Raw genomic sequence first — 13247 nt, 5'->3', positions numbered from 1 at the left:
GTCTGAAGATGATGTTGTTGTGGACACAACTTTAGGCTAAATCGCTGCCAAATTTATAGAGAAACAAAAAAAATAAGTGGAACTTGAATCTCATCCATAATAATAATAATAATTTAAATTAATTAATAGTAATAATTATTAATGAAATATCAACTACTTATATACAGTATATATATAAATATATATATAAATTATAATATTATGCAAGACTTAGAACCGGTGTTTAACGGTAATCAGTGTCATCCTCGTCGTCGTTGTTGTCTCACTAGTGGATCAAATAAATCAATCAGTGATTGATTGATTGATAAGTGACTTATCTTTCTCTATATATAATATATATTATATTCTCAAAATGAGATGCAATTTTTTTTTGGAAATCATATTTATATATATTATTATTATTATTACAATATTTTTTGTTTTGTTTTTTTAATTTAAAAACATAAACGTGTTTCGAAAATAGCAATAATTCACCCCAAAAATCGAAAAAATTCATTCATCAATATATGTCAAAAAAAATCCCAATCAAAAAGTATATATACATAAACATATTATTATTATTATTATTTGTGGTATTTATATATATATATATATATAGTTATATAAATTATATGTCAAAGTTATCACATTTTTTTCGTATACATTTAAACTCTAATTATTACATAATTTATTTCTACTCTTTTTTGTCATATTTTTATGATCAATGAAACGATACTCAGATTTATATATAAAAAAAATCTAAACATAAAACTCATAAATTATTGCAGCTATTCTTTCAATTGATTAATCAATTTATTTGACTTAAACCAAGTATTTAAAGCCTTAAGAAAATCATAGTTTTTTTTATTATTAATTTATAAAACAAAAGTCAATTGAAAAATGTTTTTCTCATCCAATCTTATGATTCATAAGATGTCTTTACAAACAAATATATGTTTATTTAAAAAAAATTCACGAATTATTTTGATATTTATTGAGTCATGAATTTCAAACACTAGATATCAATCACTGAAAAATTTATTTCATAATTAAATTAATTTTCAAAAAGTTTTTTTCCAAATATATTTTTAAATTTTTAATTTATCTAATTTTAGCTCAATTTTCATACAAAGAAAGTATACATTCCTTGACATTAAATAACAAATTTTTTAAACAAACATTAACTTAAAAAATAATAATCTATTAATTGACAAATTATTTGCTCAAAACAATACAAAATGTATAATAAATTGTTATATAATTTATTTGTTTAAAAATTGTTTTATACTTGATAACTTTTTAATTCATAATTTTTTTTATTTATAAAATTAATGATTAAAGTAAAATTTCAATTCATTATTAATTTAAAATATATCACATATGAGTTTAACTCAACTTAATTACAACACGTATTTGTTGTTGAAAAAAATTAAATTTAATCTCATTATTTTGAAATACAAAATGTAATTTACATCTACTATTTATATGAAATTGTTATTATTATTATTATTATTAAATGCAATTTATTGGTTGTGCCAAATAAGACATTCCTCTCTTTTGAATTAATTTTTTTTWTTTGAAAAACTAATTACTAAATCAAATGCTTTTTTAAATGCTCTAATTTCTTAATATTATGTGTGATAATAATAATAATAGTAATAATAATATTTTATTTTATACTTAGGGTTTATTTCATAATCTTTTATTTTTATATATATATATTATATAAATATTTTTCTCCTCAATTAAGTGATTGATATCTAGTTTTGAGTTCATTACAAAAGAAATATTATTTGAAAAAAAATAAATATAAAACAAAAATTTTCAATAAACTAATAAATCAATGCCTTTTTCAATTTGATTATTAAAGCCCTGTCCTCACCCTATCATTAATAAATAACCATTTAGTCTATGAGTATAAATTTGAGAAAATTATTTTTCCATTTAATTTAATGAATTTGAGCTTAATTTTTAATAATAAATTAGAAGAAAAATATTGTTTCCCAGTTAGTTGTGAATTAATTAAATAAGATTTTATTATTAATTATTTTTTTATATATATAAATATCAATATATGTATTAATTAATTATAATTGTAAAAACAAACTAATTAAATATGAAGGCAGGCATCTGTGCAATGGGGGTCCAAATTGGGGCTTAATTAAAAAATAAAAGAGTTTATAATTTTATTTTTTTTATTAATAAAATTAAATTATTAAATGCACTAATTATTTGGTAATTGGGTTTTTAAAAAAAATAAATAATGATGACAAATTTAACTAAAGTTTATAAATATAAAATATATATATATATTTTTTTTGTGTAAATCATAATTTTTCTATCATAATTTTTTATACTATACATTTTTTCTATAACAATAATTATTATTATATATACATTTTATAAATAAAAAGTATAAATATAAATTATATATATTATATTATATATGATATATTAAAATATTTTGATATTTATTTATAATCTACCTATTGGTAAGGAAATGTGAATTTTATTATAACTGAATCTAATTATAATTTTAATAAATAAATAAATATATATATAATTAAAAAAAATATATGAATATATTTTAAATTAAAAATATATATACATCTTAATTAATTGTATTTTTTAGATTATATGAATCGATGCAATAAAATATATAATTTATTATCATTATAACACAATTTTTACTATATATATATATTTATTATTATTAATATTATCAATGTCAATATAGTTAATATTAACTTTGTTTGTTTATAATAAAATTATTWATCTTTAAAATTAAATTCAATGTTTTAAATTATTTCTAATAAAATTTTAAATAAATTAAATTTAAATCGTTTTAAAAAAATAATTTATTTTTAAAATTTTAATTTATAAGTAAATATAAATGCATTTTATTAATCAATAATATACAATACAGTAGTATTGATGAATAATAATGTTATTTATAGATATCTTAAAAAATTGTTATCAAAAAAATTGTAGTCAAATGTCATTATTAATACATAAATAAGTTTTCGTTAAAATGATTGAAACTAATAAATACTCAAATATGTAATAAAAACATTATACTAATAAAACTTATCAATAAAAATAAAATTAAGTATTTAAACAGTATTACTAGTATTAAAGTGAGATTAAAAAAATAAACTTAAAACTTGAAAATGTAGTGTCAATTGGTATGTCTCAAAAAAACATCATAAATTAAAACAACAATTAAAACAATAATCAAATGTTTATAACATTTGACTATCGATTCAATTCATTGTATAATATTGTGAACAATATTTGATGAATCAGTTGGCGATCCCTATTGTGTTTATAGTTGAGTCCAATGCCGTCCGTTATATGTTTGATAATAACTTCATCTTCGGTCGTCAGTTGTGTTTGTGACCGAAGTTTTTCTATGTATTGCCGTTCAATGTCAGTCATATAGAAATGAAAGTAATTTTTTCGGACTAGCAGTCCATACAACTGATTGGTAGACATGTTATATGTCATGTTATTGTCGGCCAAGAAAATTAATTCACTTATCATTTGACCCATATTTTTGTTGAAATTTTTTAGTTTTGTTTTTGTCAATTTGCTAACTTCGAGATCAGAATAGTTTATTATATTCTCAATATTATCGTAACGTATGTCAGAGTCTTCAATGAGATGATTGTCAATCTGTTTAACTTCAATAGCAAAAAAGTTTCTTAAATTTGATGCAATAATTATATCGGGAATACAAAGAAATCCCAATGTTTTAGATCCGAATACACTATGTCTATCGTATGAGTGTTTGTTATCCCAATTAAGTCGTTGTTGTGATCGACAAATGAATACATTTTTGAAGCATTCCTTCTTCAACTCAAAATTCAGAACATCTTTAACAAAGGTTTCGATGTCGGCCTCATTTGGGATATACTTCTCGAGTCCAATCATTGTTGTCTCTGGAAATCGGATCTCTTTTCCGACAACTGTCTTGTTATCTAAAATAATAATTTGAAAAACAAAACATTAATAACATTGTAAATCATATAATAAATTCATTAAAAATTAACATTAATTATATGTATATAAAACACAACCAACCAATTGATGTCAATTTTTGATCAAAATGTTTGTCAACATTGATTGAAAAAACATTTGTCTTATAAATATCTATCACTTGATTTAGTGAGTGTTCATTAATGGCACTATTGATTGATTTAGTGGCAAATCTACGTATTGACAACTTTAGAAATTTTGATAAAAACATTATAAGAGAAATCAAAAACTAAATGAAAATTATAAATAATTTTTTAAAATAAAATATTTTCAGTTTAAATAAAGTATTATTTTTTAAATAGTCTAATCTCATTGGTTTTTAAAATTACTTTATATGTAATTTATATGTATAAAGACATATCAACAAAACAAACAGTAATTGACTGTCAAAATCAGTCAAAAAATAGTTTAAAATTTGTTATTAAAGTCAATATCAAATAATATCTATCAATACATATTATACCAAACTATGAATAGTTATAAAGTAAAACATAAATAATAATAAAATGTTTTATAAATATTAATATATTATAAATGTTTAAATATTTTTATGACTAAATTTGTTGAAATAAAATCAACTAATATTTAATAACTATTTGTTTTGTTTATACCTATGGGTACTACAAGTGATGGATTGTTAGCAAACAGTTTCGACTCATTTAATGGACAACAAGTAGTCCTCACACGAAGTTCACGAATGGTTTCTTCAGTCACGTAACGCGTGTTTAATAAATTGTAATCAAAATCTATTAGAAAAATAAATTATAATAATTAATATATGAATGAGTTATTTGAAATGAAAATATTATATCATTAATACCATTACTTTCAAGATTATCATATTTATTGTTATTGAAGTCATCCCTAAACTTATTGATATCCAGTGTATGTGCCAACCAATGCATACAACGGCGGTCATCATTGTTTTTGATGACTGGCCTCCCGGTGCCGGACAATGAGTGCCGCATTGATAACAATAATTGCCGTCTGAGTGTTATCGTTGGTCTCATTGTAGTTAACATTACATTCATATTATATTAATTTATATTATATTATATAAATTTTACAAAATATTTGTTTAAATAATTTTAACGATTTAGTAGTTATTTATTGACCACAAAAAAAATTGTCTATAATTTTATGATAATTTGTGTCCAAAACATGTCATTCAATGGATAATCAAAACCAAACAAAGTGTTTACAAAAATAAAACAATAGTTTTGTTTACAAACATGTGATCAATAAATAGTAATCACTTCAATAATATCAACATTTTTAGTGATAATAATAATAATTATTATTATTAGAAACTAATTGTGGATTAAATCGAATATCAATTAGTATTTCGAATGTTTTTCGTGTAAACAAAAATTCATTTAAATTGTGTGAAAAATATATCAAAACATTGCATTACATAATAATAATACTGTTATATACAGACTGTATATAACAGTACACATGTGAGGGACCGTATTATAAGTTATATTCAATAGTATTGTTTAATAAAAGGTGATAATAACTGAATGAATGATAAAAATGAAAGCTTTAGATAAATATTTTATATAAAAATTATTATTATTTTTAGTTAACATTTAGATATCACGCGATCAATAAATTTAATACAAAATTAACTGAAAACTAAAAAAATACAATTTTTTAAATCAAACTTACAGTTAGTTTTATATAACTTTATTTGAGACACAAATACTTCAAATAAAAGTATTGAAAAACTTTGGGCTAAAATTATTTTTTAAAAACAACATAAACTTCTGTAACCCTATTGATTGACAAATGTATGTCCACTTCATCTACTTCTGGTAACCGATCGGTCAGTGTTATCGGTTGCGTATCGGTTTTGCGACCAAACTTTAATTAAAAAATATATAAATCTTAATTGTATTTTTTAGATTACATGAATCGATGCAATGCATAAATCATTATAACACAATTTTTACTATATATATATATTTATTATCACTAATATATTATCAATGTCAATATAGTTAATACAGTATTAACTTTGTTTGTTTATAATAAAATTATTTATCTTTAAAATGAATTTCAATGTTTTAAGTTATTTCTAATAAATTTTAAATAAATTAAATAACTTATTTTTAAAATTTTAATTTATACAGTATAATTATAAATTATAAGTAAATATAAATGCATTTTATAAATATTTACTTTAATGATACTGATTTGTTTGTTCAGCAAAAATATCGTATATATTTATAGTATAATAAATAAATATAATAATAAATATATACTGTATATATACTGTTACTCATATAAGTTTTTTTTTATGAAATAATTGTTTTGATTCAATGAGTAAATCAACTAAAAAACAAACATATAATACTAAGTAAATCTATTTAAAACAATATATTACTAAATGATTGTGATCTATGCTAATGATTTTATAATAAATAAACAAAATTATTATTATTATTATTATTATTATTATTACTTAATAATCTATTATTAAATTGACTTCACGTGTATCTATAAAATCAATTACCATAAGTTATATACACTAGTTTACTGTAGACTTAAACATTTAGCATAATTCATATAATATTATATTAAGTAAATTATTAGAAAATCAAAGTTTATTTTATTATAATGTATTGAATTTTAGTATAAGTTTGCTAAATAAGTTTATAGTAATAATAAAAAAATATTATTTTAACTCAATATGAATTTATAGTTTTTTTATATGAACATTTAAATTATTGAAATTATTGAAATTTAAGTAAATTTTAGCTTTTTATTAGTAAATATTTCACACAAAAACCTACGCAAAATGTATGCCAATTATAATCACAGTCCTAAATCTTATAGAGATATTTTAATCGATTATACTAACCATGATATCAATGAGTTGCCAATTATCGGCAAAGACATCCACAACAACAACAACAATAGTTCGGCATTGTTTGGAAATGTCGACCACTGTTGGCATTACGTACTTAAGATGCTTGTTGTAGTTGGCTGTGTACTGGGCTGTGCCTACCAGTGCATAGCTATATTGAATCTGTTTTTCTCATTTCCCAGTATTGTCTTTGTCTATGTAACGACAATGGATCAGTTAGAGTTACCAGGAGTTACACTATGCAATAGTAATCGGTTTGTGTTTGTTTGTAATCTATTAAAATCAATTTTTGTTAATAATTTTTGTTGTTGTTATAAATTTAATATTAAATTATTATTATTATTATTGTCGTATTTTTTCTGACATCAAAGTGTAATGATGTCAAAACTGAGAGAGTTTAACAAAACTTTCGATAAAATCTGGAGTACTTATGATGACACCAATGATGTCGATGATGACAACGTTACCAAATTGGTAAATATAACCATTTATTATTTAAAAATTTAATTAATAGTTATTTTTATTTTTTTTAAAAATCCTTAAATTAAATGAATAAATTATTTAATGATATTTTTTTATAATATAATAATTTATTTTCTTAGGATAAGCAACAGATTGTCGACGACACCATCAGAGCACTGTTGAACACATTGACAGTAAATGACTTTATGAAGTTGGGTCACACCGTCGATGAATTTTTGGTTCCCGAATATTTCCGATGCGCTACCGATTCGTTTCATTTGGACGATAAATGCAGGTATTTGTTGGAAACAAAAAAAATGTTTTTTTTATTTAAGTAATTTAATAAAAATTGGTTTTTCTCTAAAAACAATAAATCATTAAAATCATAGAAAATATGCCGATATTTTGACGACTGGTCAAGAAGTTGGTAAGCAATGATATATTACTTTAAATTATATATATATATTGTTACACTTGTTATACAGTTTTAATGATTGATTTTATCGCTTCTATATTAAGGTAACTGTTGGACACTGTTTCACAAATCTAATTCATCAGATTATCTAAAAGATATGGCCATCCAATCGGGTTTATCACAGTCGCCGGTAATCAGAGGTCACGGCGAAGCCGTTGATCTCGAACTGGCCGATCAGCCCTTTCATCCGAACGAAATATTGCGGCTGAAGATCAACTTCAGCGCCGGTGAATACACTACACTCAACGACGAAGTGTTTGGCCATTTTATAGTCCACGACGAAAACCAATTGCCACCGATTCGCGAGAAAAACTTTTACATATATCCCGGTTATTACTACGAGTTTTTTATATTGAAACAATCGGATCAATTGCTACCGAAGCCGTTCGCTACCGATTGTATCGACTATTATCTAATGCCGGAAAACCAATCGCAAAGTGATGATCACAATGAATATCTGAATCATCCGCTGTCCAGAGAAAACTGTATTATCGGTTGTATGGCACAGAATACGATGGATAAGTGCAACTGTTGGCCACCGGAACTGCCATTTCTCAAGGGTTCGGCCGTTGAAGCCATTGAAAACAGTATGAAATGGTGTGATTGGAATACTGGTCCCCAATTGATCTCCAAAGAAGCCATTGCTAAGAAAGCCAACGATTCGTGGTTTAAGTTCTGTTTTACTGAACACGAAAAACAGTGCAACGATAGATGCAAATTGGACTGTCAGTTAGTATTAACCCATTCCCCACATATCATATAATTATCATTATATCAAAAACATATGTCTAATAATTTATGATTTAAAAATTAATTAATTATGTCTGTGTGTGTGTGTGTGTTCGTCTCTATATTACTAAATAGTTTGGACAGGTATACGATAATCCAACAGAAAAGGGATTGGCCGGCAAAAGAGCGCATCGTATGTCTGTTATCTAACTGTTTATTGTTACCTAACTTTCCATTTCACTCTCTCTCTCTCTCTCTCTCTCTCTCTCTATTTCTCTCTATCTATATATCTATCTATATATATGAAAACTTAGATAACAATAATAATTATCATTAAAATAGTGATTACTTATATACTGTATTATTTATTACTGGGGTGTGTATGGGGGGGGGGTGTAGGAGCACAGCAAACACGCCGATAGTCTAATGGAAAATCATAAATGTTGTTCAACAGTGTCTTTGAGATACTGGAGCGCTGAACATACTATCAACAAATATGAGTCCAAATATGAGGTTAAGTCCCCAATCATCTCATTTTAATTATTATATAAATAGTACTAATTTTTTATGTGTCCGCACTCATACCCACCCACACAACACACAGATATCGGAATTTATAGCCTATTTGGGAGGACTGTTGAGTATGTGGTTAGGCTTTTCACTGGTCCGTACCTATAATGTCATTGAGTTTGTATCGATCAGACTGTGCCAGAAAAGGGCGGAACAAAAGTTGCGATCAAAACTTGAGTCCAAACAATCCAATTATGATCATAACATCGCATATCTTCACACAACTACTACTAATGGTGTCGTCAAACCTTCAAACACACGACGAACTAATCATAAGTTACATAAATGGCATCAAATCAAACCAAAAGTGTCTAATCTATTGACACATAGACAGAGTGGTATCGGTGCTGGAGATCATCAGCACAGGGATGACAAAGATATACATAATAATCAATTAACTGTTTAATACAAAAATTCAATGATATATTCAATAATAATAATAATAATAATACTGTTTATGTAAAAACAAATTGAGAACAACAATAAAAATTGCATAAAAAATATGTTAATTCATATAAATGTCAAATGTTATGACTATTGATAGTAAAAAAAATAATAATAAATTGATTTGTTATTTAATGGTCAGATGAAAATGTGTGGTCAGAGTCATCAACAACAACGACAATAAATCATTTAATCGATTCTATTCTTTTGATTATTCAGAATAGACATCAATATCTGTATTATAGTTAAGCGTTTGGTGTGTTTGGCAGTCAAATAATGTCGGCCATAGTTTCGTAGTCATCGACCTAATCGTTGGCTTTACTATCAGTGCTGTTGTTATAAAACTTTTGGACAAATTTCTTAATTTTCTAATAAATATTTAACATTTTGTTTGTTGTTATGAACTAAAAAGTTTGCAAATATTTGACATATAATAAAAAATGATTAAAAAATTTATTACTAATTATAAGTTACATAAATGGCATCAAATCAAATGTGTCTAATCTATTGAGACATAGACAGAGTGGTATCGGTGCTGGCGATCATCAGCACAGGGATGCCAAGGATATACCTAATAATCATTTAACAGTTTATTGCAATTCAATGATGTAAATCAATAGAGTCTATAAAAGTAATAAAAATAACAAATAGAAACTCTTTAAATACTTGTTAGTATTAATATGTATTGTCAGATGTGATTACGATAATTGAAATAAAACTTATAAAAAATATAATTATATATCAATGAATGTGTTTGTCGTCAAAATGGGTGATCGGGACTATAAAAAAAAACTTAATCCACTCTTTTCTTTTCATTGTTGAGTATTGTACACAAAATTTGAATAATAATCACTCTTTGATGATATTGTCTAAAATCAAGTGACAAACCATCGGTCAAATGTTCAATAACTAAGTCATCGCATTCACTGACGTTTTGCTCTCTCACAGCGTTTATATAATCTTTTGAAATGTTTGCCACAAAAAAGTGAAAATATGTGTCGCGTACTAACACACCGTAAACATAATCGGTTGACATATTGTTGGACACATTACTATCAGCAATGAATATCATTTGTTGATACAGTTGTCCAACATTTGAGACAAACTCTTCAATTTGTGTGTCATTGTTGGTAAAAATGGTTTCAAATGGACAAAAATTACAGTTATCGACACTTTCTTCTATAAAATGTTTACAATGTTTGGCCTCAACGGTAATAAACAATCTTTTTTTATTCATGAAAACCCAATCGGGTTCACAACGAAATCCTTTTCGCTTTCCGATAAAGTTTTTACGTTTAATAAGATTATATTTATTCCATTTTATTGTCATTTTTGGACAAATTTCAAAACGTTTTCTGTTGTCATTAAAGTCTAAGAGTCGGTCAAAGATTTTTGATAAGAAAAAATCAACGTTTGCTTCTTTGATCGGCAATTCAAGCATTCCTATCGTTTTTGGTAAATCCATGTCAAACCTCTTCATCATCTTTGATATGCAATCTTTAAAACAAATAACAAAACAAATTAATAATAACAAACAAACAAACAAACAATTAATTAAATACAAATTGTATTCAAATTGATTAAAACAAACAAACCAATTGGTAATAAACTATCGCCAAAATGTTTTTTATACCAATAGTTTGTGGTTTTTACTGAACACGAAAGACAGTGCAACGATAGATGCAAATTGAACTGTCAGTTAGTATTAACCCATTCCCCACATATCATATAATTGTTATTTATATCAAAAAACATATGTCTAATAATTTATTATTTAAAAATTAATTTAATAATCTGTGTGTTTCTCCTCTATATTACTAAATAGTTTGGACAGATATACGATAATCCAACAGAAAAGGGATTGGCCGGCAAAAGAGCGTATCGTATGTCTGTTATCTAACTGTCCACTCTATATATAAAATCTTAGATAACAATAATAATTAGTTACTATTAAAATATTGATTACTTATATACTGTATTATATATTACTGGGGGTCTATATGTGGGGGAGTGTAGGAGCACAGCAAACACGCCGATAGTCTAATGGAAAATCATAAATGTTGTTCAACAGTGTCTTTGAGATACTGGAGCGCTGAACATACTATCAACAAATATGAGTCCAAATATGAGGTTAAGTCCCCAATCATAACAATTAATTAACCGTTTAATACAAAAATTCAATGATATATTCACTAATAATAATAATAATAATACTGTTTATGTAAAAACAAATTGAGAACAACAATAAAAATTGCATAAAAAATATGTTAATTCATATAAATGTCAAATGTTATGACTATTGATAGTCAAAAAAAATATTAAATAATAAAAATAATTAATTGATGTCTTATTTAATGGTCAGATGAAAATGTGTGGTCAGAGTCATCAACAACAACGACAATAAAAAACATTTAATCGATTCTATTCTTTTCATTATTCATAATAGACATCAATATCTGTATAATAGTTAAGCGGTCGGTGTGTTTGGCAAAGTCAAGGGCTAAGCCATCAGTCAAATGATTTACAATTAAGTCTTCGCTAATATTCTGTTTTCTGACACCATTTATATAATTAATGGTAACATCGGTCTGAAAAAAATGAAAATATTGATTCCGAATAAGCAGACCATAGAGACTATCTGTTGGCTCATTGTATGAGACATTTCTGTCGGACATAAAAATCATTTGTTGTAAAAGTTGTCCGACATTTGCATCAAAATTTCCGCCTTTTGACTGACAATTAGTCTCATATAATGTTTCGAACTTAAGAATCGATGTATTTTCGACACTTTGTTCAATCAATTCATCGCAATGTTTGATCTCTAAAGCCATAAAAAGCCTACTCTTCTTCTTGATAGTCATTAAGACACCATCGGGTATACAAACAAAGCCTTTTGTTTTCTTTGTAAACTTCATTAACTGTTTATTCTTTGACTCGAATTGATTCCATCGAAGTCTCACTTCAGGACGTAAGACAAAATGCTTGTTATAATCGTTGTATTTCATGAGTTCATCAAACACTTTAAACACAAAACATTTCACATCCGCTTCTTTGAGCGGCATTTCAGACATTTGGATGACCAAAGTTGACGGCAAATTCATGTCAAAGTTATTTAATGACTTTAAGACGGATTCTTAAAAAACACAAAATTTGTTAATAAAAGAAAAAGTAATAAATGACAAACAAATTGTATTCAAACAAACCAATTGATACCAAATTATGGCTAAAGTGTTGATTAATACCAACAGATTTTGGTATCAATTTGTAACTATCAATCACTTGAGTAAATGATATTTTACTGATTGAGTCATTAATTTTTGATACAAAATGACGAACAGAATTGTAAATTACATTATTAATCGCCATTACATTAAAATAATTAAATATTTAAAAATGTTTTTAAATATAAAATAAAATGCAAAACAATTTAATTTAATAAACAATAAACATTAAAAATGTATGATTTGTTGTATTATCTAAAACTTATTTATTTATTTTAAATTAAATGTCAAAAAAATTAATGCATTTCATTGGTTATATGATTATATAGTTTTATGATAAGAAATATTATAATTTGAAAACTAAATAAACTGAAGAAAATGTTTAAAACTTGAATTAAAATAATATGTTATATGAAATCAAGTTTTAATAGTTTATTATTAATACTAGTTATACTAA

The 13247-nt window shown here is 24.8% G+C and overlaps 2 protein-coding genes across 2 annotated transcripts; one reads left to right on the top strand and one right to left on the bottom strand.

Moving 5' to 3' along the window:
- Nucleotides 1–3234: 3234 nt before the first annotated feature.
- LOC128952823 (uncharacterized) lies at nt 3235–5052 on the bottom strand. Its single transcript, XM_054298273.1, has 3 exons — nt 4838–5052; nt 4629–4763; nt 3235–3959 (listed from the first exon to the last, which is right to left on the bottom strand). Exons 1-3 carry the CDS (start codon nt 5046–5048, stop codon nt 3235–3237), a joined length of 1071 nt encoding a protein of 356 aa, XP_054154248.1. The 5' UTR covers nt 5049–5052.
- A 1773-nt stretch (nt 5053–6825) lies between these two features.
- On the top strand, nt 6826–9793 carry LOC128952821 (acid-sensing ion channel 1C-like). The gene is made up of 9 exons (XM_054298270.1): nt 6826–7143; nt 7261–7363; nt 7492–7646; nt 7741–7778; nt 7871–8555; nt 8691–8748; nt 8955–9068; nt 9160–9463; nt 9789–9793. Exons 1-9 carry the CDS (start codon nt 6992–6994, stop codon nt 9791–9793), a joined length of 1614 nt encoding a protein of 537 aa, XP_054154245.1. The 5' UTR covers nt 6826–6991.
- The last annotated feature ends 3454 nt before the right edge of the window (nt 9794–13247 follow it).

Source organism: Oppia nitens, unplaced genomic scaffold (assembly GCF_028296485.1).
Source record: "Oppia nitens isolate AA-2021 unplaced genomic scaffold, nextdenovo-longstitch-racon4-pilon3 scaffold1_pilon_pilon_pilon, whole genome shotgun sequence".
NCBI lineage: Eukaryota > Metazoa > Arthropoda > Arachnida > Sarcoptiformes > Oppiidae > Oppia > Oppia nitens.
This window is presented reverse-complemented; position numbering and strand designations above follow the sequence as displayed.